Source organism: Platichthys flesus, chromosome 15, assembly GCF_949316205.1.
Source record: "Platichthys flesus chromosome 15, fPlaFle2.1, whole genome shotgun sequence".
In the NCBI taxonomy this organism is placed as follows: Eukaryota; Metazoa; Chordata; class Actinopteri; order Pleuronectiformes; family Pleuronectidae; genus Platichthys; species Platichthys flesus.
The window spans coordinates 16,616,490-16,636,845 of NC_084959.1; the positions used below are offsets into that span (position 1 = coordinate 16,616,490).

General features: G+C 43.2%; 1 protein-coding gene across 1 annotated transcript in view; it reads left to right on the forward strand.

Annotated features, from left to right (window-relative positions):
• LOC133969215 (neuronal tyrosine-phosphorylated phosphoinositide-3-kinase adapter 1) overlaps positions 1-20,084 on the forward strand; it is a 29,271-nt gene extending 9,187 nt beyond the window's left edge. Inside the window, exons 2-7 of the mRNA XM_062405529.1 lie at positions 6,676-6,924; positions 13,217-13,575; positions 13,659-15,572; positions 15,686-15,934; positions 16,660-16,766; positions 17,348-20,084. Of these exons, the coding sequence (XP_062261513.1) occupies positions 6,737-6,924; positions 13,217-13,575; positions 13,659-15,572; positions 15,686-15,934; positions 16,660-16,766; positions 17,348-17,779 (3,249 nt within the window). The 5' untranslated portion in view covers positions 6,676-6,736 and the 3' untranslated portion in view covers positions 17,780-20,084. The remainder of the gene's footprint in view (positions 1-6,675; positions 6,925-13,216; positions 13,576-13,658; positions 15,573-15,685; positions 15,935-16,659; positions 16,767-17,347) is intronic.
• Positions 20,085-20,356: the final 272 nt, after the last annotated feature.

Consider the following 20,356-nt stretch of genomic DNA (forward strand, 5'->3'; position numbering starts at 1 on the left):
CTGAGGAGATTAGAGGAGCGACCTGAAGCCGGAGATATTGAAGAAAACAACACAAAGGAAGGAGAGGAGGACTCCCATAGCAACTGTCAGTAACACTAAACCACCAGTATCATCTGGATGGTTGCTGGTGTCGTCGCAGACACACAACAGCCAGAGAAGACAGAGACGGGCTCGGGCATAGGAGGATTTTACCTCAGATGACTTTTGTGTAGTAGCCGGTGTGTGAAAACCCACAAAGCTATAGATGTTGCTTCAAATGTTTTCTGGTGTGCAGGCCGGCCTCGCTCAGATCAAAACTTTTCAAGGACTTTGGTCCTAAAATGTTCAAAAGCTCAGCTCTTCAAATGAACAGACCTGACATTAGAACCCCAAGCAGAAACATCAAACACTGTGTCGTCCAGTAAGAAGATAATGGAGATTTAAATCATGTGTCCTTAATAGGCTGCAGTTTACCACCATCGACAGTAGGTGAACCCTACACTATATTATTGATGGTGATACTTTGCCTGTTATGAAAGGTTTGAGTGTGGCGGTGTTCAGACGCATTAAGAGAGGAATCCCGTCCACACGAGAAGAGGTCTGGTAAATGGTAATGGTAAACGGTGTGTTAGAGCATAAATTATTCGTCGGGCCGAATGTTGAGCACAGTATCTCTCGCTGCAAGTTGAGCCTGTGTGAGCAGGAAGTGTGAGACATCTGGCCATTATCATCTCGTGAGCATGTTCGTGTTTTTGTCAGCACCAAGTTTTCTTATGTAAATCGAAATAGTCACTTTGTGGCTGCACAATCTGCAATATTTATTTTCGGTTTATCTGTTGTACTTTTGAAATATTCAGATTGAAACATATTGAGGAAACTGTGAGGAATGTATTTTGACATTTTCAGAAATAAGCTTAAGGTCTCTTTATTGAGCCAAGAGGTTAGACAAGAGGACAAACATAATTTTCATGTTTATAGATTATGATTGTAGCTGCAAGTAGCTAGTTCACTTAGCTTAGCACAATGACTGAACACAGTGAGAAACAGCTAGCTTGGTTCTATACAAAGGTTAAAAGTAAAAACTTGTCTTCTCTGCATCTAAATAAAGGTCCCTCAAAACTCAATTTTCTGAGTTCATCTGTCCATCTGAGTCGGACATATACCCACATATCCCACTGTCTCACCACATAGTTTTATACTGATCAAACAAAAGACATATAACATGTTTATTTAGTTACACCACCCCATTTTCCAGTCTTTGTGCTAAGCTAAGCTAACCGGCTGTGAGCTCATGTTTACTTTACAGATGTCAGCGTGGCATCAATCGTCTCATCTGCCTTCCTGCAAGAGAACATGTATTGTTAGCTTGCAGGAACACACCGGAAGTAACATCCTATGAATGTGTGTAATTGGGTGCATCTTAATTGAATTTATGTGGACTTAGATGGTTTGCTAGTTATGTATGGTTTCCTCATATCCCACAGTATTCCTCTATGACAATTAAATCTTTGTTTGTGTACCATGGTTATTTATGTTCTCAATAGCAATCAATCATTGTTTTACGATCATAATGAACGCCTGTTATTGCAGTCACTGCCCATGCTGTGCCCTTAACAGTCGGACATCACATATCAGCATTTAAATGTGAAGAAGTAGATTTCATCCAGATGTTCACGTTCCAAAATAACATCATGAAGGTCATGAGACGAGCAAACAAAGCCTCTGTGGGCCTTCCTTCTCAGCCCTGCTCCACATTTACACACTGAAGGTTGGTTTTGCTTCGTCAGCCATTTCCCTGTTATGAAATGATGCATCTTGGCGCGTCACACAAGCCTCTGCTGTTTACGAGTTATTACATCTATCCATTATCTACAACGCTTATCCTTTGAGGGTCGTTAGGACGTTTGAGAGAAGCAGGCAACGCCCTTGATAAGGGGCAAGCATATCGCAGGGTATTTGGTCAAATGTCTCAAAACAAAAAGAAACATCTAATGTGCATGTCAGCAGTTTAATCAGACCCATTAGGTCATCAGAGCCATGTAGTTGTCTCATACTCAAAACCGACATTAAAAAGCAATGAGCCTTGTTATTGTGAGGGTTTTGGTCTGACTGTCAACTGATGTGGCAGTACGAGTTTGAAAAGAAACACATATCCGAGTAAATCGGATTTCCTTTGAGGCGAACCAGCTGTGATTTAATGGAGTCCCTGTTAGGAGCTGCAGCTATTCTCCAAGTGCAAGCTCTTATATTTCACTTTGATGCCCATTTCCCCCTTTTACACGTGATAAAATCTTAATCTACTGCAAACACATAAATCGGAGGTTTCTGCTAAATATTAGCCTCGCTGATTTCACACAGCAGCTAAAGTTAGATACAGCTGAAAACTAAAAAATATTAAAAAAGTATGGGTCCATGTAATTTCTGGAGATGCTGCTCAGTAGATCATTAATGTTAGCAACAGGGTCACGTGGTTGTTATTGATACAGATGCTGCCTTCACCTCAGAGGTTCAGGTCCATACAAATGCAGCGGGCGCAGAGTCTAACCCATGGGTTCAGTACGTATGCCGTGACTGACATCCTGCTTTGTGCATATTCAGTAGCTAAGGAAGAGATGCATGGCTGACAGTGTTGCTAGGAGACCACACACAGCGACTAGTCTGAGAGGCTTGATTTCGCCTCCCTCCCCCATTCTTGTAGTCTGGCTGCCTTTCACTGTTTTTCTCTCCTCTCCTCCTCGCACTTGCCTCCATTTGCTTATTCCCGTCATTCTCATAATCCCAGTTTCGATATTCCCTCAGCCTGTCTCCAGTCTGTTTTCAGCCGGATCCTGTGTATCTCCAACCCGGTTGATCCCTTTATGACTCTGTTGACTACTTCCCCCCTTTTTTCTCCTGTGCCCCCTTCTGTCTCATTTTACACTGCCTGAATCCCTCCTTCACTCTAGCTGTGTGTGTCTCAAGCTGCTCATTCCTACCCTGAACCTTTCCATCCATACTTGTACGCTGCTTCCCCTATGCCTCTCTCCTCCCTGTTGCTGAGCCGCGGCGGTGTGTCTGTTTGGAGCGCGCCGACTGTGGTGTGTTATATAGCTGCATGGTTGAGATATGATTCTGAACAGTGGTTCGACAGAAATGACTCTGGTTTTAGGGAGAAACTAAATAAACACAGGCACAGAGCAGTATCTTGTGTTTTCAAAATAAAGAAACTACATCCTTAACTAGAATGGCACTCAGTTAAGCGCCTCGACCAAGGGCCAACCATCCCCTTAAATTCAATCAAGCTGCACCAAATTCACACACTCATAGAGTTCCCTAAATGTACCCGATTTTCCATCCATGAATTATTCTCAGGGAAAACTCTGGGGCAAAAAACTTCCCAAATCCAAAGATGTAATGGGCTCTTCCCTGAACAATACCACATCCTTCCAACAAGTGTTTTTTGTTTAATCTTGCTTAGAATACAAATATGCAAACAAACAAACAAATAGGTTACTGTGAAAGCATAACCTCTTTGGCAGAGATAATAAAGTGAGCTGTAAACATCGGTTCATTCGCAAAATCCTGTTTCCTACTGACCTTACTGTCACTTCTAAGTTTGATTGAAGTAATACTCTAACAGACTTGACCTTGATTGGTACGAGGGCTGGATTTGCATAAGATGATCTTTAAGGAAAAACATGTTCAGCTCATCTGACCCTTAAATCGCATTGTTGTTTTCTGTTCTGTAAAATGGGCCCTTTATATTTAAATAGTTTATATTTACATCGGGAGTGGTTCCTCTCAACGGAGGCAACCATGTTTTTTAAAAAATTTTTAACAGTATCCCAGACAAGAAAAACTAAACCCCTTTTGTGACAACTGCAGGGTACCACAGGTTCTCTTTCGTGTTTGGAAGAGGAGGGGTGGGTGAAGGCAATTATGCTGCAACATGCATCCTCACCACTAGATGTCACTAAAGTTTTCATACTGAACCTTTAAAATCACTCAGTCATATATTCACTTATAAACATCAGTCCCCTAAACATGCCTGATCTTTTCCATCAAGAATCTATGAAATGTGGAAAAACGCAACATTTCACAATGTTAAAAAAAATCTAATCCTGGATCTGCCTTCTGATCCAGATCCACACCAAAATTGAATGGCTTCCTTTTCATCCATACTGCATCCTTCTACTAAGTTTTGTGAGAGTTCGTCCAGTAGTGTTTGTGTAATCTTGCTAATAGACAAACCAACAATGGGGTAAACAAAAGAAGATTTGGCATACATTGAAATATGTTGTTTTAAATAAAACATTTTGTGGATGTTGACAAGGGTGCCAAGGAGGTTGTGTTTTTAACCTGTTTGTTGTGTAATTTGTTTTATTGTAAGAAATATTACACAAGAACTACCAGATACATGATCACGAGATGATGGTGGAAGAATGACTGATGGTCAGAGAAGAAACCTAACGTTGTGAAACAGGGGCGTTTTTCAACATTTGCCCAAAGAATAAATCATGGATCTTGATTTAAAAAATGAAGGGAAAATATATATAATATAGTATCTGCTCTACTGAGTGCTATTCTAGTAAAATATGTATTTTGAATGTGTAGAAATATTGCCCCCTACATGAAGGCCAGGTCAGTGCTGTGCTGCCATGTTTCCCTCCACTCTGCAGCGTTACTGCCTCGCCCACAGTGAGGCGCAGCTCTACGGGACCCCACTCGCTGAGGTGGAGGCTGGAGGGCAGAGGGCTGCAGCACAAAGTGTTCCAGGAGTGTTCAATTCAGACACTTACACACAATGTACGGTTGAACTTGTGCTTCTTTTCTCACGGACAAATGTTGTGTGATGTTTTTTTTTCAAATTTGGGGTTGAAAATGATTTAAAGTCTCTATCCTCAGTTAATCACACTCTAATTAGCTGTTGAGCATTTGCAATTACTGCTTCACACCACGCGTGTATGCATGTGTCTAGCGTGTATGGGGGGATTTGAGTGTGTGAGTGTGTGATCTGTTTGCTTATGTGCATGAATGAGTAGTCAAGAGCGCTGCATACAGATTCAGTTATATGAATCATGCTCCATCTGCCTCCTGGTTCTAATGAGGAGTTGAAGCTACTCCCGACCCTACAGATGCTCCTGAAACAGTTCCTTAATTGCTCTGAATCTATTTGGGATTGAGAGCGACTCTAGGGAGCACTTTAGATCACAGCCAACTTGTACTGATGTGTGCAACGTTTTGTGTGTCTGGAAAAAAGGATGTTTGTAGCCCAGTTTGAGATGAGCCTGTCTGCAGTTGTGAGTCGGAGATCTCCCGCTCCTTCCAGCCCAGCTAATTGCACACCAGCCCACCGCATGTAATGCGGCAATTGCAGGGCTGCCTGCTCAGCTGCCAGATCCTACAAACCCAAATCAAAGCTCCCGCTAACAAAATCGCAACCTACAGTCGCAGCTCCGTAACCTAATTAACATTGAGTCAGCAAGCGTGGCAGCGGCAGTGGTCGAGGTTGTGGCCGGGACTGCGATGATACAAGAATAGCAGTGACCACGCTGCCACACTGGATGACACGCTGAGCTGTGACAAAAGCATCACACACAGCTACACAGCTCAACATGCTGCCTGGCCCAGGAGACTGTGCTGTCAATGTGTTCTTGTCTTTTATCTGTCCTCAATAGTGAAACATGCATTTGCTTTTAAATTATAGTAAACAGGCTTTGTAGTTGGGGGTTCAAGTGGTTCTGAATATGCACCGAATTAGAAAAACTGAGACAGGAATGCTTTTAGTGCTCATTAACCTGGAATTGCATGCAGTTCCATTGTAACATGTTGTGATTGCAAGCTTGTGATTTAAAAATATAAATATAAAAAAGTTTACACATTTTACTTTGGACATTATTTTTACATTACTTTGAGACGGAAAACCTGGCCGTGAATGTTGCGAACACAACATTTGAAGCTTGACTTAATGCATCTCATGAAGGTGACTGCTTCACTTTTGTTCACCAGTAATTCTGTTCAAAACAAACTGATGCCAGAAGCAGCGATGATAATGCTCCAGTGTCCACTACCAAAAAAAACACAAACATTCAAGCTCTGTATCTGTTTATGACGGTGGGTGGGGGGGGGGGGGGGACCTCTGTAAACGTGCATCAGCTGACAGCTGTGCTTTTCTCAGCCAATCGCGTCGCGCACTACAAAAATACTGTACTCTCAGATATCTGCCCCACAACAAGCCTGACTTCTCATGGGGTGAGCTTGAGTAGGAAGTTGTTCATGCGCTACATATGACAAACCACATTACCGTCTGGCTAGCAGACAGGCTTAGCTAGGCCATCCCAGGGCCTGCAGCCAGTGACGCTCTGCAGCTGAGTTACCATGCTTACTCAAATATTCATAACTGGATGATGAAAGAATAAATAGTTTTCATGCGATACACTCGAGGTAAGCGTAAACAAAAGTGTGCCCTCCATCATCATGCATCACCTTGTCTCCGCTCTGAAGGCTGCCAGTTGGAGTAATGGGCAGGACGGTTTGTTATGACACGGAGAGAATGATAAGCTATGACTCCCCGAAAGTTCGGCCAGTTCTTTGGAGGTTGTTTGGGTTTCACGGTGTAACTGTCAATGTTGTCGGCTGCAAGAAGAGCCCGGGAAGCAGAACATGTTTTTCAATGATTAATGAGCTGAAACATTGCCCTTGTTTCTTCTCATTTAGGTGAGTTGGAGAGAGGCCGCCTGCGCCATACATCCCCTTCTCCAGAGTCTTCTTCTATACCATGAGCTCTGGCTCGGCCCAGGATGTGGCAGTCGAGCATTTCCTGCGTGACATAGAGAGGCGAAGCAAGCGGCTACACTGCGCTGTGATCGGATGCGAGGAGGAGCGACCCCGCAGCGACATGAACCTGCTGTATCGTAAGAGCCGTTTGGACTGGAGGCAGAGGGACCAAGAGGGAAGCAAAAAGAGGTGAGGAGGATCAGCTCACAGGAGCTCTGCATATATGGGATTACATTAGGGTTCAGTTCAGTGGGGATATAAACCTCTTAGCCGCCATGAATGAGTTTAATTTCAAAATCTTCATTCCGAACACAGTTCATGAAGTCAGAGGGGTTTGTCTGAAGATTTGCGGGTGATTTGCATAACAGCAGTTCATAATGAAGTTAATATGTTCTGCAGATGAGATAAACTATTTTAATGCCAGCCGAAGTGTCAGAGAGCAGAAAGGAGCCCAAACCACTGAAAAATTAGGAATTAAGTTGAGCTGTTGCCTCATTCGTCTCACTGCAAATCTAATTATTTTGTTATTAAGTAATGTAGTCAGAGGGTCTGATGAGTCCACCTATTTACACTTTAATGGTTTTCGAGAGGTATTTAACAAAGACACAAACGTTTCTTTACGATTCTGTATTTCCAACAGAAAGAGAGTGAATTAAAGCACCAGGCCCATAATGAGTTTTCAGTGCATATGTAGGAACAATAGGACGAGCAGTCATTGAAGCTCAGCCTGAAAGCAGTGGTGGAAAGTACATTTACTCAGATCTTGTACTTTACTTGAGTTGTTAATATTTATGCCACGAATGAATATTTTCTGTCGCTATAGATTCTAGTTGCTTTTGAAGTAAGCTTTTCCTTCTTTAGAACCTAACCAGTGGCTCCCAATTTTGCTTGTGGCCTATGCATTTTAAGGAGTTGCACCAAATATAGAATTCCCCTTTAAACTTCTCAAATGGGTTTATTTTTATTTTGAGATAAAAACACCACCTCTTGCTGTGTGGGCTATTTAATTGATTTACTTATTGTAACCTAGTAGTATTTTTACTTCAGGAGAAAGAAGATTTATTACTTTAGTATTTTCAAAGAAATGTACCATTTTTTTTAAGAAATTGTAGTTTTAGCTTAACTCATCTGAACAGTTAATTTATTGGGTTTTATTATGTTATTGTTTTGGTGGATGTCTGTCAGTGCATGTCTGTATCTTCTTTTTTATCTTCATGGCCTGAACCAAGGTGCCTTAGGGATTGGTACAGTTGCATTCTCACAAAGTAAAATGTTCCAATATGTCACATAAAAAGCAAAGATTACACAAAAGACAAAATCAATCAAAATGTTTGTAGCAAACTTGGCCTCCCCACTAATCCCACTCCTTGTGACCATTCTGAGGGGAACTGAACCAATGGACTAAACACTTAACAACTACTGACACTGACCAACTGGAACAATAACGTGCTCCTCATTTTTTTTTACTATGGATACTTTGTAACAGTCAAACAGGTTGTCAGCAACCTAACCTCATCCCAGAGTGTCTCGTAGAAAAGTGTGTGTGTGCCCGAATGTCTGATCTCGTGCATTTGAGCGTGTGTTTAGGGGACAGAGGTGCACTGTTCAAAAGTGAGTCCTAAAACCTATAATTCACCTAATTCTACACTGTGTGTGAGGCGGTTTGTGCCACAGAGGAGAGGGAGAACGTCAAGGAGAACAATTCAGCTAGTTTTGAAGCGAGTTCCAGTGCTTTCTGACTCCCAGCTGATATTGGAGGCCCCTCGTGTTGGCGGCTGAGATAAATGTGGTGGCAGCATCAAGCCAGTGGAGGTGTAGGGCAGCGAGTGGGACACGATGGGCGGTGCAAGCAGATGTGAGAGGGGCCCGAGCGGCAGAGGTGAGAGGCAGGACATGACCGGTGATGATTGCGAACAGAGCCGGGTCAGGGATGAAACTGCACAGGGGACGAAAGGGTTGAAACCAAATGGACTCGAGGCAGGACCGGGAGCGAGGGAGGTGAGGCGGAGGCCATGGAAGCAGTATGAAGGGCATTGGTGCTCAGGAGAAAAATCACACATTTAAAGCTTTGGTAGGTGAGTTTTGAGAGTTTCTTCTGGCACTAATACGGGCAGGCAGACGATTCCCAGCAGTGGCAACTGGTGGAAGAAAACCTTGACGCAAGCTCAGGTTTTATTAATTCTTGCACAGAATGATGAGACCAGTGTGAATGGACTGGTGTGTGTGTGTGTCTTGCAAATCCCTTTTTAATACGGTTCAGTAATTAATATTAAATTTGACGAAGAGAGATGAATTAAAGACAAATGACTATTCATTTGTTAAATTATATGCATTTAAATTGCAACATCTTTCAATAATGTAAATAAAAGACTGGTTATATAGAAAGTAATTAAAAAACAATGAAAGTAATAATTGAAGTTGATAGATCATCACATGGAAAATAAATGAGAGATTCCACAAACTTGTTTTATATATATATATATATATATATTTTTTTAATATAATAAAAATATATTTTAGTTTGGAGCCTCTTATATAATTATCTGTTGAAAAATGAATATTTGTCAAGTCAAACCTTATCCCTGGCAACAGCTTGGCTGTAATAAAGTCAGTCACACTAAGCCCTGTGATGTTAGCGCTGGGTAGAAGAGGGGTGCAGCTCTATCTTCATAGTGGTTTGCATACAGACAAAATCATTTTCAAGAAGATAAAAGATTTCTGTGGAATGTATTACTTAATGCTATGCACACTGGGAAGTATTGTACATGCACATAAGCAAACAGTGTTTGAAACTAACTTGGACTTTCAGTTAGCCAGAGTCATGGTTTTTAGTTCCACTCCAAGATTCTCCTACCTTATATCCCTTCTTCTGCATACAGTTAATACAGTAAACACAATGTATGCTTACAGTAAAACCACTGAAGATACAATATGGAATTTGTTTGATCCAAACATCTTTATCACATGTCAAAGCACTTCAAGACCTTCAAAACCTGCTCAGTTTATGTAAGAGGCTTTGGTGAGCTACAGTCATTGCAGCTGAATGTGAACGTGATCATCATCGTGTCGGCTCACTGTCATGAACAAGAAAAAACGGTCGTCACACAAATTAAAACTTTAAAGTCAATGTCCATGATTAATTCTTGATTTCCAGACAGACAAAGTGGAGTATTGTCTTGTTATGGAAGCTTTCATAACAAGACAATCTGTGTGCAGATCTAATGATAAGGGCTTATTTTGGTCAATGCTGTAGGGGCACCTAAAACCGTGTATCACATGCTGGTGAATAAAACTACATGCATACTATTTGTAGCATCAATAGAGAAAGCATGTGTTTCGCTGCTTTTATTCAAACGTCCAAGCAGATCTGATTTTTTTATTTAATTTTACAGAATAAGAATCGGATCAGTTTAAATAGAGACAACCTATAACTTCAGGCAATCAATTAGTGTCATGTATCGTGTCAGAAATGTCTGAAAAGTCCAACAGAATGAGGACAGATACGCACTCAATGTCAGCTACTCGACCTTTAACTCATCTGAAACTTTAACAACACACAACTTTACTGCTCTGGTTTCCCCTTAAACCAAGAGACTCTTTCAGATACTCTCATTCAGCTCTGTAAAAAAACATAACCTACTCTTGAACTTTGCCCCAAAAAGATAAATTAGAAATGGGACATTAGTTGCTAGAGGCAGACTAAGCTTAAGTCAATTTCCTCCATATATAAACAAAGAGATACCAAAGATGTTCATCCAGGGGCTACAGAGGAGCAGCTGGTACCTACATAATCTAATGATGTACATTCCTCCTTGCTACTGTCTGGTGCTTCATCCTAGAATATGAAACCTTCATCACATAGACAGAAAATAGTGTGTCCATCCATTATCTATAGCACTTGTCTTTTGATAGGCAAGAGCTTGGGTACACATAGGACAGGTCGGAAGTGTCTTGCTGGACCAACACACGGAGACAACAACCATTCTCTTCTATGGTCAATTTAGAGACTCCAGTTAACCTAAGCTGCACGTCTTTGAGGTGAGGCTGGGAGCCGGAGCACCCCAAAGGCAAAATCCACACAGAAAGGCCCCTTTTCAATGAAGCAAGAAAAAGGCGGAGGAAACTCCAGAGAAGTATTTTTGATCAACATTAAATATTTTGTTTAGGATTAAAAAAACATATCAGGTCATGTGACGCTCAGGGGCTTCTATAGTAAGTAATCAACACCTTCTGAATCAGCAAATCATCCTGTCATCCAAAAGAAGATCGATAAAACACTTGTATCTCTTCCTCAGAATTGTGTGAAGGACAATGTAGCTCCCAGCCAATTAATAGTTTCACATACAACATCCTTATTATCACTGTTATTCTTAGATTCAACAAACAGGATGTTATTTGTAGAATTTTGAGATGCTGTTAAGTGGATTTTGTTACTTTAAGAATGAGCTAGGCGAACAGTTAACCCTCTGTTTCCAGGCTTTATACTAAGCTAACCCACGGCTGTATACATTTTTTTTTTATCAAACAGACAGATTTGATAGTGGTTTGGATCTTCTTATCTAAGAAACAAAAGAATCGTATTTCTTTAAATGTTCAACAGATGTGAGGCAACAAGAAAGAGAAGTGAACAGAAGGTTGAGGGTCCAGTGTTTTTGAACAGCCTTGTGTTAGTTTGAAGAAGTTCAAACTTCTCCCTGAGAAGAAGTGAGAAAAGAAACAGAGCCCTTCAAGGTGCTGGAAGGAACTGCTCAGCCTCTGTTCTGGGCTAAATCTGGCCCTTTAGTATCTGTGTCGATTGTGAGGAGTCACAAGTACATCTCCACAGGCGTTCAAGGGCACGAACATTCTTATAAAGATGCAAACACTGTCTGTTGCTGCACCACACATGTGTTCAAGACACACAAACTGTCTCACACAGGAGGGGGGAAATAGGGCCCTCTGTGTTTACCATGATGAGCAGCCCCAGCGCTAATGCTGCCCGATTTGTTGACTGCAAATTGTTTTCTCCTGTGCTTCACTGTGTCACAGGGGATGCAACTGATCTAAAAGAGTGCTTCATGACCCATAGTCATATGGTGTCATTGTGCGCTGGGATGAATCACTTACACACAGCAAATGCACATTTGGTGCTATTTAATCACACACTCTGAAACACAATTTCTCGCAGCGTCAAACATTTAGACAGATGTGGATATGCAGATGTGTCTCTGCTGGGATGTGTTCAACACAAACTTGGATCATAAATCGGACTCACAAAGCTTTTTTTAATAGTATTTTCCATCTCAGAAGAAAATACTTTTGGTTTTCTCTCCCCTGACATTCTGCCTAAATACAGTGAGTTCACAGTAGCCTTGTTAATGAAAAGGTCCGTTATACAGTGACAGTTAGTGGACCCTGTCCGACCTGTTTTGGCTTAAAGGCCACAGGGACTTATTTTGTGTCTGTGTGAAGTGAAGCAGTGCATGTTTGGGTTAAGGGAACACGGAAGGTCATCAAACCTCCCATGTCAACAAACAGAACCACTGACGCTGACGCCTGAACTGTGCTCTACTTCACACTGTCAGCCACTGAGCTTTACTGGCCATGAATTCAATTTCAGGTTTATTCAGGTCATTCCAGCCATATCTGTAAAATAACGACTTTGTGTTTCTCTGGACCCGTGTGCACAACAGTTAATAGTTAGTTTATAATCATAAAGTTCAATCAAGTGCATGAGTTATAATAATTAGATTTTTGATTGAGCGATTTTTGCTGGAAGTTCTAGGATTTTATGATTTCTAATAACCTTCAAAAATCATTGTTCATTTAGCTATTAACTAATAATCAATGTTGCTCTTGATCTTTTTTCCATACACACATGTGTAGGACTACTCAGGTTACTGGTGCATGTGGATCTGATAATGGAATTAAATGCATGTACTTTATTATGTTTATGCTCTATAGGGAAATTACATTTCAACTGTTTCAATTTAGTGATACACTGCTATTTCTGTCATATTTCCTCTCTGTCAGTTAATTAATTGTTGTGGGAGCTCGTGTCATTGAAGATTTCAAAGACAAACTGTCAAAGAAAGGAAAATCACAACTGTGCCCATGGTAACGGATGAAATGCTTCTGGCGGAAACAGACTGCAGATGTGGGTTTAGGATGTAAAGATATAAATAAGGGAATTCCAGCCACACTGTGTGCTCAAAGAGTAATTTGTTTATGACAGGGGAATTGATTTCCTAATTGAATGTGTTTGAAGGGGAAGCAGATGTGGAGGAATTCAGATGGAAGGATATGTGGATGCAAAAGATGGAGGAGCCTCCAGGGCTTTCCCTTTGGCCATGAAAGCCCTGCAGGCATTTCTTTATTGAAAAAGCAATGTTTCAAGTTCAACAGAGTGGAGGAGGGAGCTTGATACAAAGGTTACTACATGAATGCTTTTTTTCACTTTGCTATAATTTCTTCATGCTTCAACTTCATTTTCAAATTGCAGCTCCACCCAAAACGACCCCTCGGCTACCGTTGGTAAAGTCCGCGACTTGGCTTCTTTCCGCCGACACTTCCGGATGGGTTTCATGACCATGCCGGCGTCCCAGGACCTGTCCCCTCACTCCTGTGCCTCTGCCATGGCGCCGCGCTCGCAGTCCTGCCACGCCGTCGGTGCTGGGGACACAAGTCTAGACAACGATGATTACTCTGACACCCAGTCCCAGCACGGTGGCCGCTGTCCCCCAGCAAAACCCAAGCGTCATCCAAGCACTCGCCTCACCTCGTCATCCGCCGACAGCAGAGGACACCCTGAGACGCCGCCACCCACTCGCTCACAGTCCAAACACTCAGAGAAGAAAAACGGTAAGAAATGTGTGTTCAGGTGCCTATTCTGCAGAGAGAATGATCTCTTTTCTTGACTTGCATTCTTTTCTTTTATCGCACAGCCATGAAGAAGTCTGACTCTGGAGAGATTGGACCCAAAAAGGTGCCTCCTTTAAAGCCCAAGAGAAGTCCCAGCACCCAGCTTACCTTCGACACCCTTCCTCCACGCGTGCCTCCTTCTGCCACATCCCTGCCTTTCCAGGCAACAGACTCTCAGATTCAGAGGGGAGACAGGGATGATGAGCCAGTCTATATAGAGATGGTGGGCCAGGTGTTCACCAGAGACAGCCAGACGGCCACCCCCCACCCCGTCACCCCGGTGGCCACCACACCAGATTCTGACTCAGACCAGAGTGAGGCCATCTATGAGGAGATGAAATACCCTTCGCAAGAGGACAGAAATTCCCATCGACATCTCCCTCCAAAACACGAGAAACTTAAAAACTCCAAACACTACCACGTCACCCCCTCCTCCACCAGCAGCTCCTCCTCATTACCGCGCCCCTCCTCTTCTTCTCCCTCGTACTCCAAACCCAAAGCTACCGTGTCGATCTCTCATTCATCTCCTCTGCCTTCCTCCGCATCCTCCACCCCCATTCCGCAGGTCCTCTCCACCAGTCCACACACGCCACGTGCTCCCACTCCTTACCTGCTGCAAGGGAGTAAATCCGAGTCAGAGGCAAACACCAAGATCCCGGCTCCTTTCCCAAATCTCCTGCAGCACCGGCCCCCGCTGCTCGCCTTCCCTCAGCCTGCAGCTGCCTCCAGCGGGGTCGGGGTGCAAAACAAAGGGTCTGCCTCTAATAAAATGGGAACTCAAACCTCCAGTGCGACCACACAAGCCAGCCTCTCCTCATCATCCTCTTCTAATCTTCCTATATCAATGTCGGGCTCCAAGGAGTCGTCGGGGGGAAGTTCACAGCAGGATAAACACAACAGAGACGCCCAGTTGGGTCCAGCTCCCGGACTGAGAGCCAGGAGTCACTCGACGCCCCTGCCTCCTTCCTCCAAATCCACATCCCCTTTCTCCCATCACCACCACCACCCGCACCATCGCCCCTCACACTACCATCACTATCGCAAGCCAGAGAGGGGAGACTCCCCGGCCCCCATCAAGGACAGCTCTCAGGCTTCAAAACAGTCCACGGCCCAAACCCAAACCTCAAGTTCAGGCAAGGAGGGCAAGTCTGTTAGCTTCCTGTTGAAATCCGATAAAGGAGAGAGGGATAAGGATAGGGACAGGGACAGAGACAAGGATAGGGACAGAGACAGGGACCGAGACAGAGACAGGGACAGAGACAGAGACAGGGTTAGAGACAGTCACAGGGAGAGAGATGGCCACAGGGAGAGAGATGGTCACAGGGAGAGAGACGGTCACAGGGAGAGAGACAGTCACAGGGAGAGAGACAGTCACAGGGACAGAGACAGTCACAGGGAGAGAGACAGAGACAAGGAGAAAGACAAGGATAGAGACAGGGACAGAGATAAGGAGAGAGAGAGAGAAAGGGATCGGGATAGGGACGGAGGGCCTCACTCCTTACCGATCGAATGCCTCACTGCCAGTAGCAGCCAAACATCTCAAAGTAACACCAGCTCAACCCCAACGCCGTTATCCTCATCCCAGCGCCCTCATTCTCGGCCTCATCTTCGCTCTCACACGCCGCACAGCCTGCCAGCGTACAAGCCCCCCTCTTCAGACAGCCCCCTGCTGTGGACCTACCCCTCTGGTGGCTTCCGGAGGCCGCCGGCTTACGAGAGCCTGAGAGGAAGCTCTCAGACACCGTCGCTGCATCAGCCCTTGAGTCTCACCGGCATAGGTGAAAGGGTATCCAAGAGTAATGGAGGGTCTGCATCCCACTATTCAAAAGCTGGCTTCATGCCATGGGACAGCAGTGCCAGCTTAACCGCGGACGAGGGATCTTACTGGCCTATGCATAGGAAACTGTCCTTCAGCCACGGGAGCAGAGAAACAGAGAGTAAGTCAGTGGTCATTTTGAAAACTGTCTGCAGTTTAAAAAAAAAAAAACAGGCTTATAAAAGCTATTCTAATTATTTGATATATTAATTCTGTTCCACCTCTCTGTCACAGAGGATGAAGGGCGTGCATGGAATGGAAGTGCTGATGCCTTGTTAAGGATGGATAAAGAGGACCTGGGGCTGGGGTCGGGGTCTCGAGGAGGCCACTCAGGCATCCCAGTCCACTTCAGTGGCGCCACCAGCAGGGCCCTCGGTCACAGTGAGTCCTTGGCTGGTGTTGATAACAGCCCGGGATTCAGAGCCCTGCCCAGATTAGGGCTACCTCTTCCCTGCCAGACATTCCCCGCCTGTCGCAATGGAGGTAATGTTCATAATGTTTTACTCATGGCTTCTAACCACAGCATCCTATTCAAAGAGGGAGCTACATCTGTGGATTTAAATGGGCTGCCTCTGCTGCAGTGTAGATTTTAAACTGGCTTTTAACTCCAAGAATCCTCTCCTCTCCTCACTCCTCCTGTAATGAAGTTATTCTGTTTTCCACACTCATGCCTTTCTGCAGAGACAGAGAAACACATCTTACCCTGAGAACCAGAGCAGTAACTTTCCTTAAAGCAGAGCCATTAAAGAAGTGTTTCATAAACAGACCCACGTCCCTGCACACACACATTTCATGAGCCCTGCTCCCATTTCATGATGTTTACCTGTGTTGGCAAAACCTGGAGTAAAATTCTCTCATATGGGTTCAGTGAAGATTGGTATTTATATTACAGGTAAGCCTTCACAACCTGATATTACATGGATGTATTAAGCAGTCAGAGTAACTCCCCTATATACACTGAACATTCAAATTACTTATTTTACCATTTAAATAACCAGTTTATATTTTATTGCAGTTTACTTCACTGTGGAATTGTGCATTAGGCTCATGTCCAATAAAATAATGAAAATCTGTGCAAGGGAGAATATAACATACCCAGTTGACAGATGGACATATAACTGTCAAGTAGTTAAAATAAGATGTGTGCAAACAGAGGAAAAGTTATATTCTACTAGCAGTCACAAAGTGTAACGTTTGTTTCCGTACAGAAGTGGGGCGGCTGGGCCGCTCCTCGTCTGCTGCTGGAGTGAGACATGTGGGTGGAGGAGACGTCCAGAGACAGAGCAGTCTACCAGCACGAGAAGCCCTGAATCAGGTGAATATGCAGTGTAATATCCAGCCTCATAACTATAGACTCTATTAACGTTATTCATGGTCAATATGGGAGTGAACATTTATATTGTTCTCATTATTACCTTGCTTCCTGATACAGACACTGCTCCTGCTGATCTATTTATAGCTTGTATATATATCCTCTGAGCAAAATAAGGCTCTGGCCTGCCTCAAACGAATGAGAGCTGCAGAGGCACATGACATGGGCCAATATGTAACAAGTAACTGAGGCAGTGGATGAGAGACCATGCAGTGCTATGTTTTGTTGAGATGTGCTGCAGTCTTCCAGCAGTGCACTTTGCCCCGATTCTGGCTGCATAGCAAGTGCTGACGCAGTTTAAGTGTGCTGCAGAGACTGTCTGCATGCGTCTGGTTGACCCTCCCTCAACCTGTGAGATATGAAGCAACGCTGCATCCTGCTGGCTGTCCAGAGCCACTGCAGTTTTATTCAACATGTTAGGAATGATTGTCACGTAGTGCAGCTCTGCAGTGGTCTTTCAGATTACTTTAAAGCTCTTATATCACGAAAAGTGTCATGCATTCACCGTCTTGACTTTTTCGCAGCTGCACGGTCTCGCCCAGCCACAAGCGCCCTGCAGTCCCAGCAGTCCTAGCGTGTCTCGGCAGCAGCAGCAGCTTCAGCTCCACCAGCAGCAGCTTCAGTTAAAGCAGCAGCTCCAACAGCTTCAGCAACAGCACCACCTGCAGCTGCAGTTCCAGCAGCTCGCCCAGCTGGCCCAGGGACAGCCTCATGTCGGCGGAGGCACCACCCAATCCACAATGCAGAGCCAGAGAGACGGCAAGCTGCTGGAAGTCATAGAGCGTAAACGCTGCCTGTGCAAAGAGATCAAGGCCCACAGGCGCCCTGACAAAAGCCTGTGCAAGCAGGACAGCATGCCCATCCTCCCTAGCTGGAGACGGACACCTGAGCCTCGTAAGACTGGCACGCCACCATGCCAGAGGCCGCAAGCCGTCGTGTGGGACACTGCTATCTGAGGTGAAAAAGACAGCCTAGCAAGAATGTTAAAGAATACACAAAAAAGACCGATGCGCAAAAGATGAATGAACAATCAAAAAGAGATGAGTTAAAATGGGTTTGGTAAGAGGAATACTCCTGAGATGATTGGTGGTGAGATGTTTGCCACAGAGGAAAGAAAGATTTTGGACGAAGTAGAAGAAGTTTGCCAGCACTCTAAGTGTGTTATATAGAAAATGAGAACAGTAATAACGATTACTGGAGAGTTATTTGGAAAAACAAATAAAAAAGGCTGATAAAAGAGGTGAAGAAAAACCGGTCTTACAATCAGATTAATTAATTTCTTACCCAGTTGATTTGTACTTGCTCTCTACTACTGTATGTATTCAGTTGTTCTAATTGCCAACGGTATTTGCCACAAAACACCAGTGCTATTGCTACAAAGTGAAGACACAGACTAAACAATAATGGGTGGGGTCTGCTCTGAGATTGGTGTTGCCAAATTTCCTCCTGACTACTTGAGACATGAGAATCAGGTATTTTCCTCCAGCACAGAATCGTCCAAACACACTGCTCTGTGGATGAAAAAAGGCCAGACTCGTTGACAAGTAATCGAAGTGTTTCTTGAAATCGTGAATGCATATGAGATGTCTTAATAGATTGTCATTGTGGATGCAAATAATCATCACCAAGGAGTAAAAGCTACCTACTGTATCTGTTTGCATATTTGTAATGTATCTATTTACTTTCTCAACGTTTCTGCAATTTTATAGCAATATGCTCCCAGTGCTGGAGCACCATGATTAAAACTTGTGTCAACTAGCCTAACATACATATCTAAGACTTGAATAAGTCATATTTACTGTGTCATTCTCTGCATGTCACAATAGACATACAGTATTGTAAAAAAAAAAGATAATATATATATATGTGTAGAGATGATCATGTCAGACTTTTACATACAGCATTCTTCACTATGATAAAATCATGTGGTTGTACAAAAACATGTTGCTTGGGGTATCATTGTGAAAAACAGTGGTGTGACAGATGGCACATCACATGCAGTCCACTCCAACATACAGTAGGTAGACATCAATGGTACAAAAATCCTCATCACTCATGCTTATACCCACAGTTGCACATTAGTGATTGTTCCTCCACACAGAACAACAAGCACTGACACCCATCAACACAGACTGTACAACATGGTGCAACTGATAAGACTGTGAGTATTGATCACCTCAAACAGAATGCTGGAACAATCTGCACAAAAACATGGTATACGCTTAGGAGGAATTAAACCCTAATGTACTGTAAATAGATATGTACAACTGGATTGAAAATGTAGCAGTTATTTCCATTTTCATACTTGTAATCAGTACATATAATGTAGCATATACTGTATAAACATAACTTTGTCCACTCGTTTTTTCTAAAAAGAATTAAGTACTTTATCTGCTGCAGCCACTCCATGCATTATATATAGTTCGACTAATAAACAGTAAGCCCTCTAAAAGAAAGGTACAGTCCCACAGTTGTTTATTTAAATTTATGCAAGATTCCCTTTAAGATGTGTTATTGTTTTATCTATGTCTTTTTTTCTACATTCCCTTTTATTTATGTACAGATTTATTTTTCCTTTTCTTTTTTAAATACTTTGCTGCTATCTTGAACTACTGGTGTTGTGTGTTCAACGACATGGTGTTACCACGAGAAACATTTATTACTACAGTGCATATTGTTACATATTTGTTTTACTTCTGAAAGCCACATGAACAGGAATTTGTATCTTGAAGAGTGAGCCCTTCTGTAATAGTATTAAGGCACTTGAATGTCTCTTGGTTGTTGTTGTTTGATGATAGTTATGGCACCAAACTGTACAGTACAGTACACCCCGTGAAAAGACGACCTATCTAAATGTTTGAGAGTCACTGCTTGGCCTTTTGTTTGAGTTCCACCTGCTTGTGTTTGACAGTCGAGGGTTTTCAGGCTGAGTCCATTTTCAAACAAACACAGGCCAGGTTGATGGAAATGGGCAAGTGCAATGCATGCAGAGATTCCTTATACTGAAAAGTTCCAGATGATGCTCATTATTGTGCCCAGTTTAATTTCAGATACCAAGTGATCATCTTACCATGATTCATTTTCACTGACGGATATGGAACCTGAGGTATCATCTCCCGAGATAGTTTACAGAAGCCGTTGATTTTGTGTGTCTACTAAACGGTGGCCATTATATGAGTGCCATACTATATTGATATGGTGAGATACGGTGTACCTTGGAAATCACTGTAGTGCTATATTTGCATTGATATTGTCATTAAAATAAATTTTATATAATGAACTTTACACAACAAACAGGATTTTGTACATATGTTTGTTCCTCGTGTTGCTTCACAGTGGAAAGGGTGTGAGTGTGGACATGATGTTCCCTCTGCACTTCTGCAGCTTGTGCTGCAACTCCACCCAGTTTCCAAGTGAGGGCGCTACTTTCACCCAGTATTGCTGCTGGTGTGGCTTTGCCCAGTCACTGCTTCAGGAGCCTGTAGCGTTCAAAATATGTATATACAGAGGCAGAGCATTAGACGCAGGCTCCA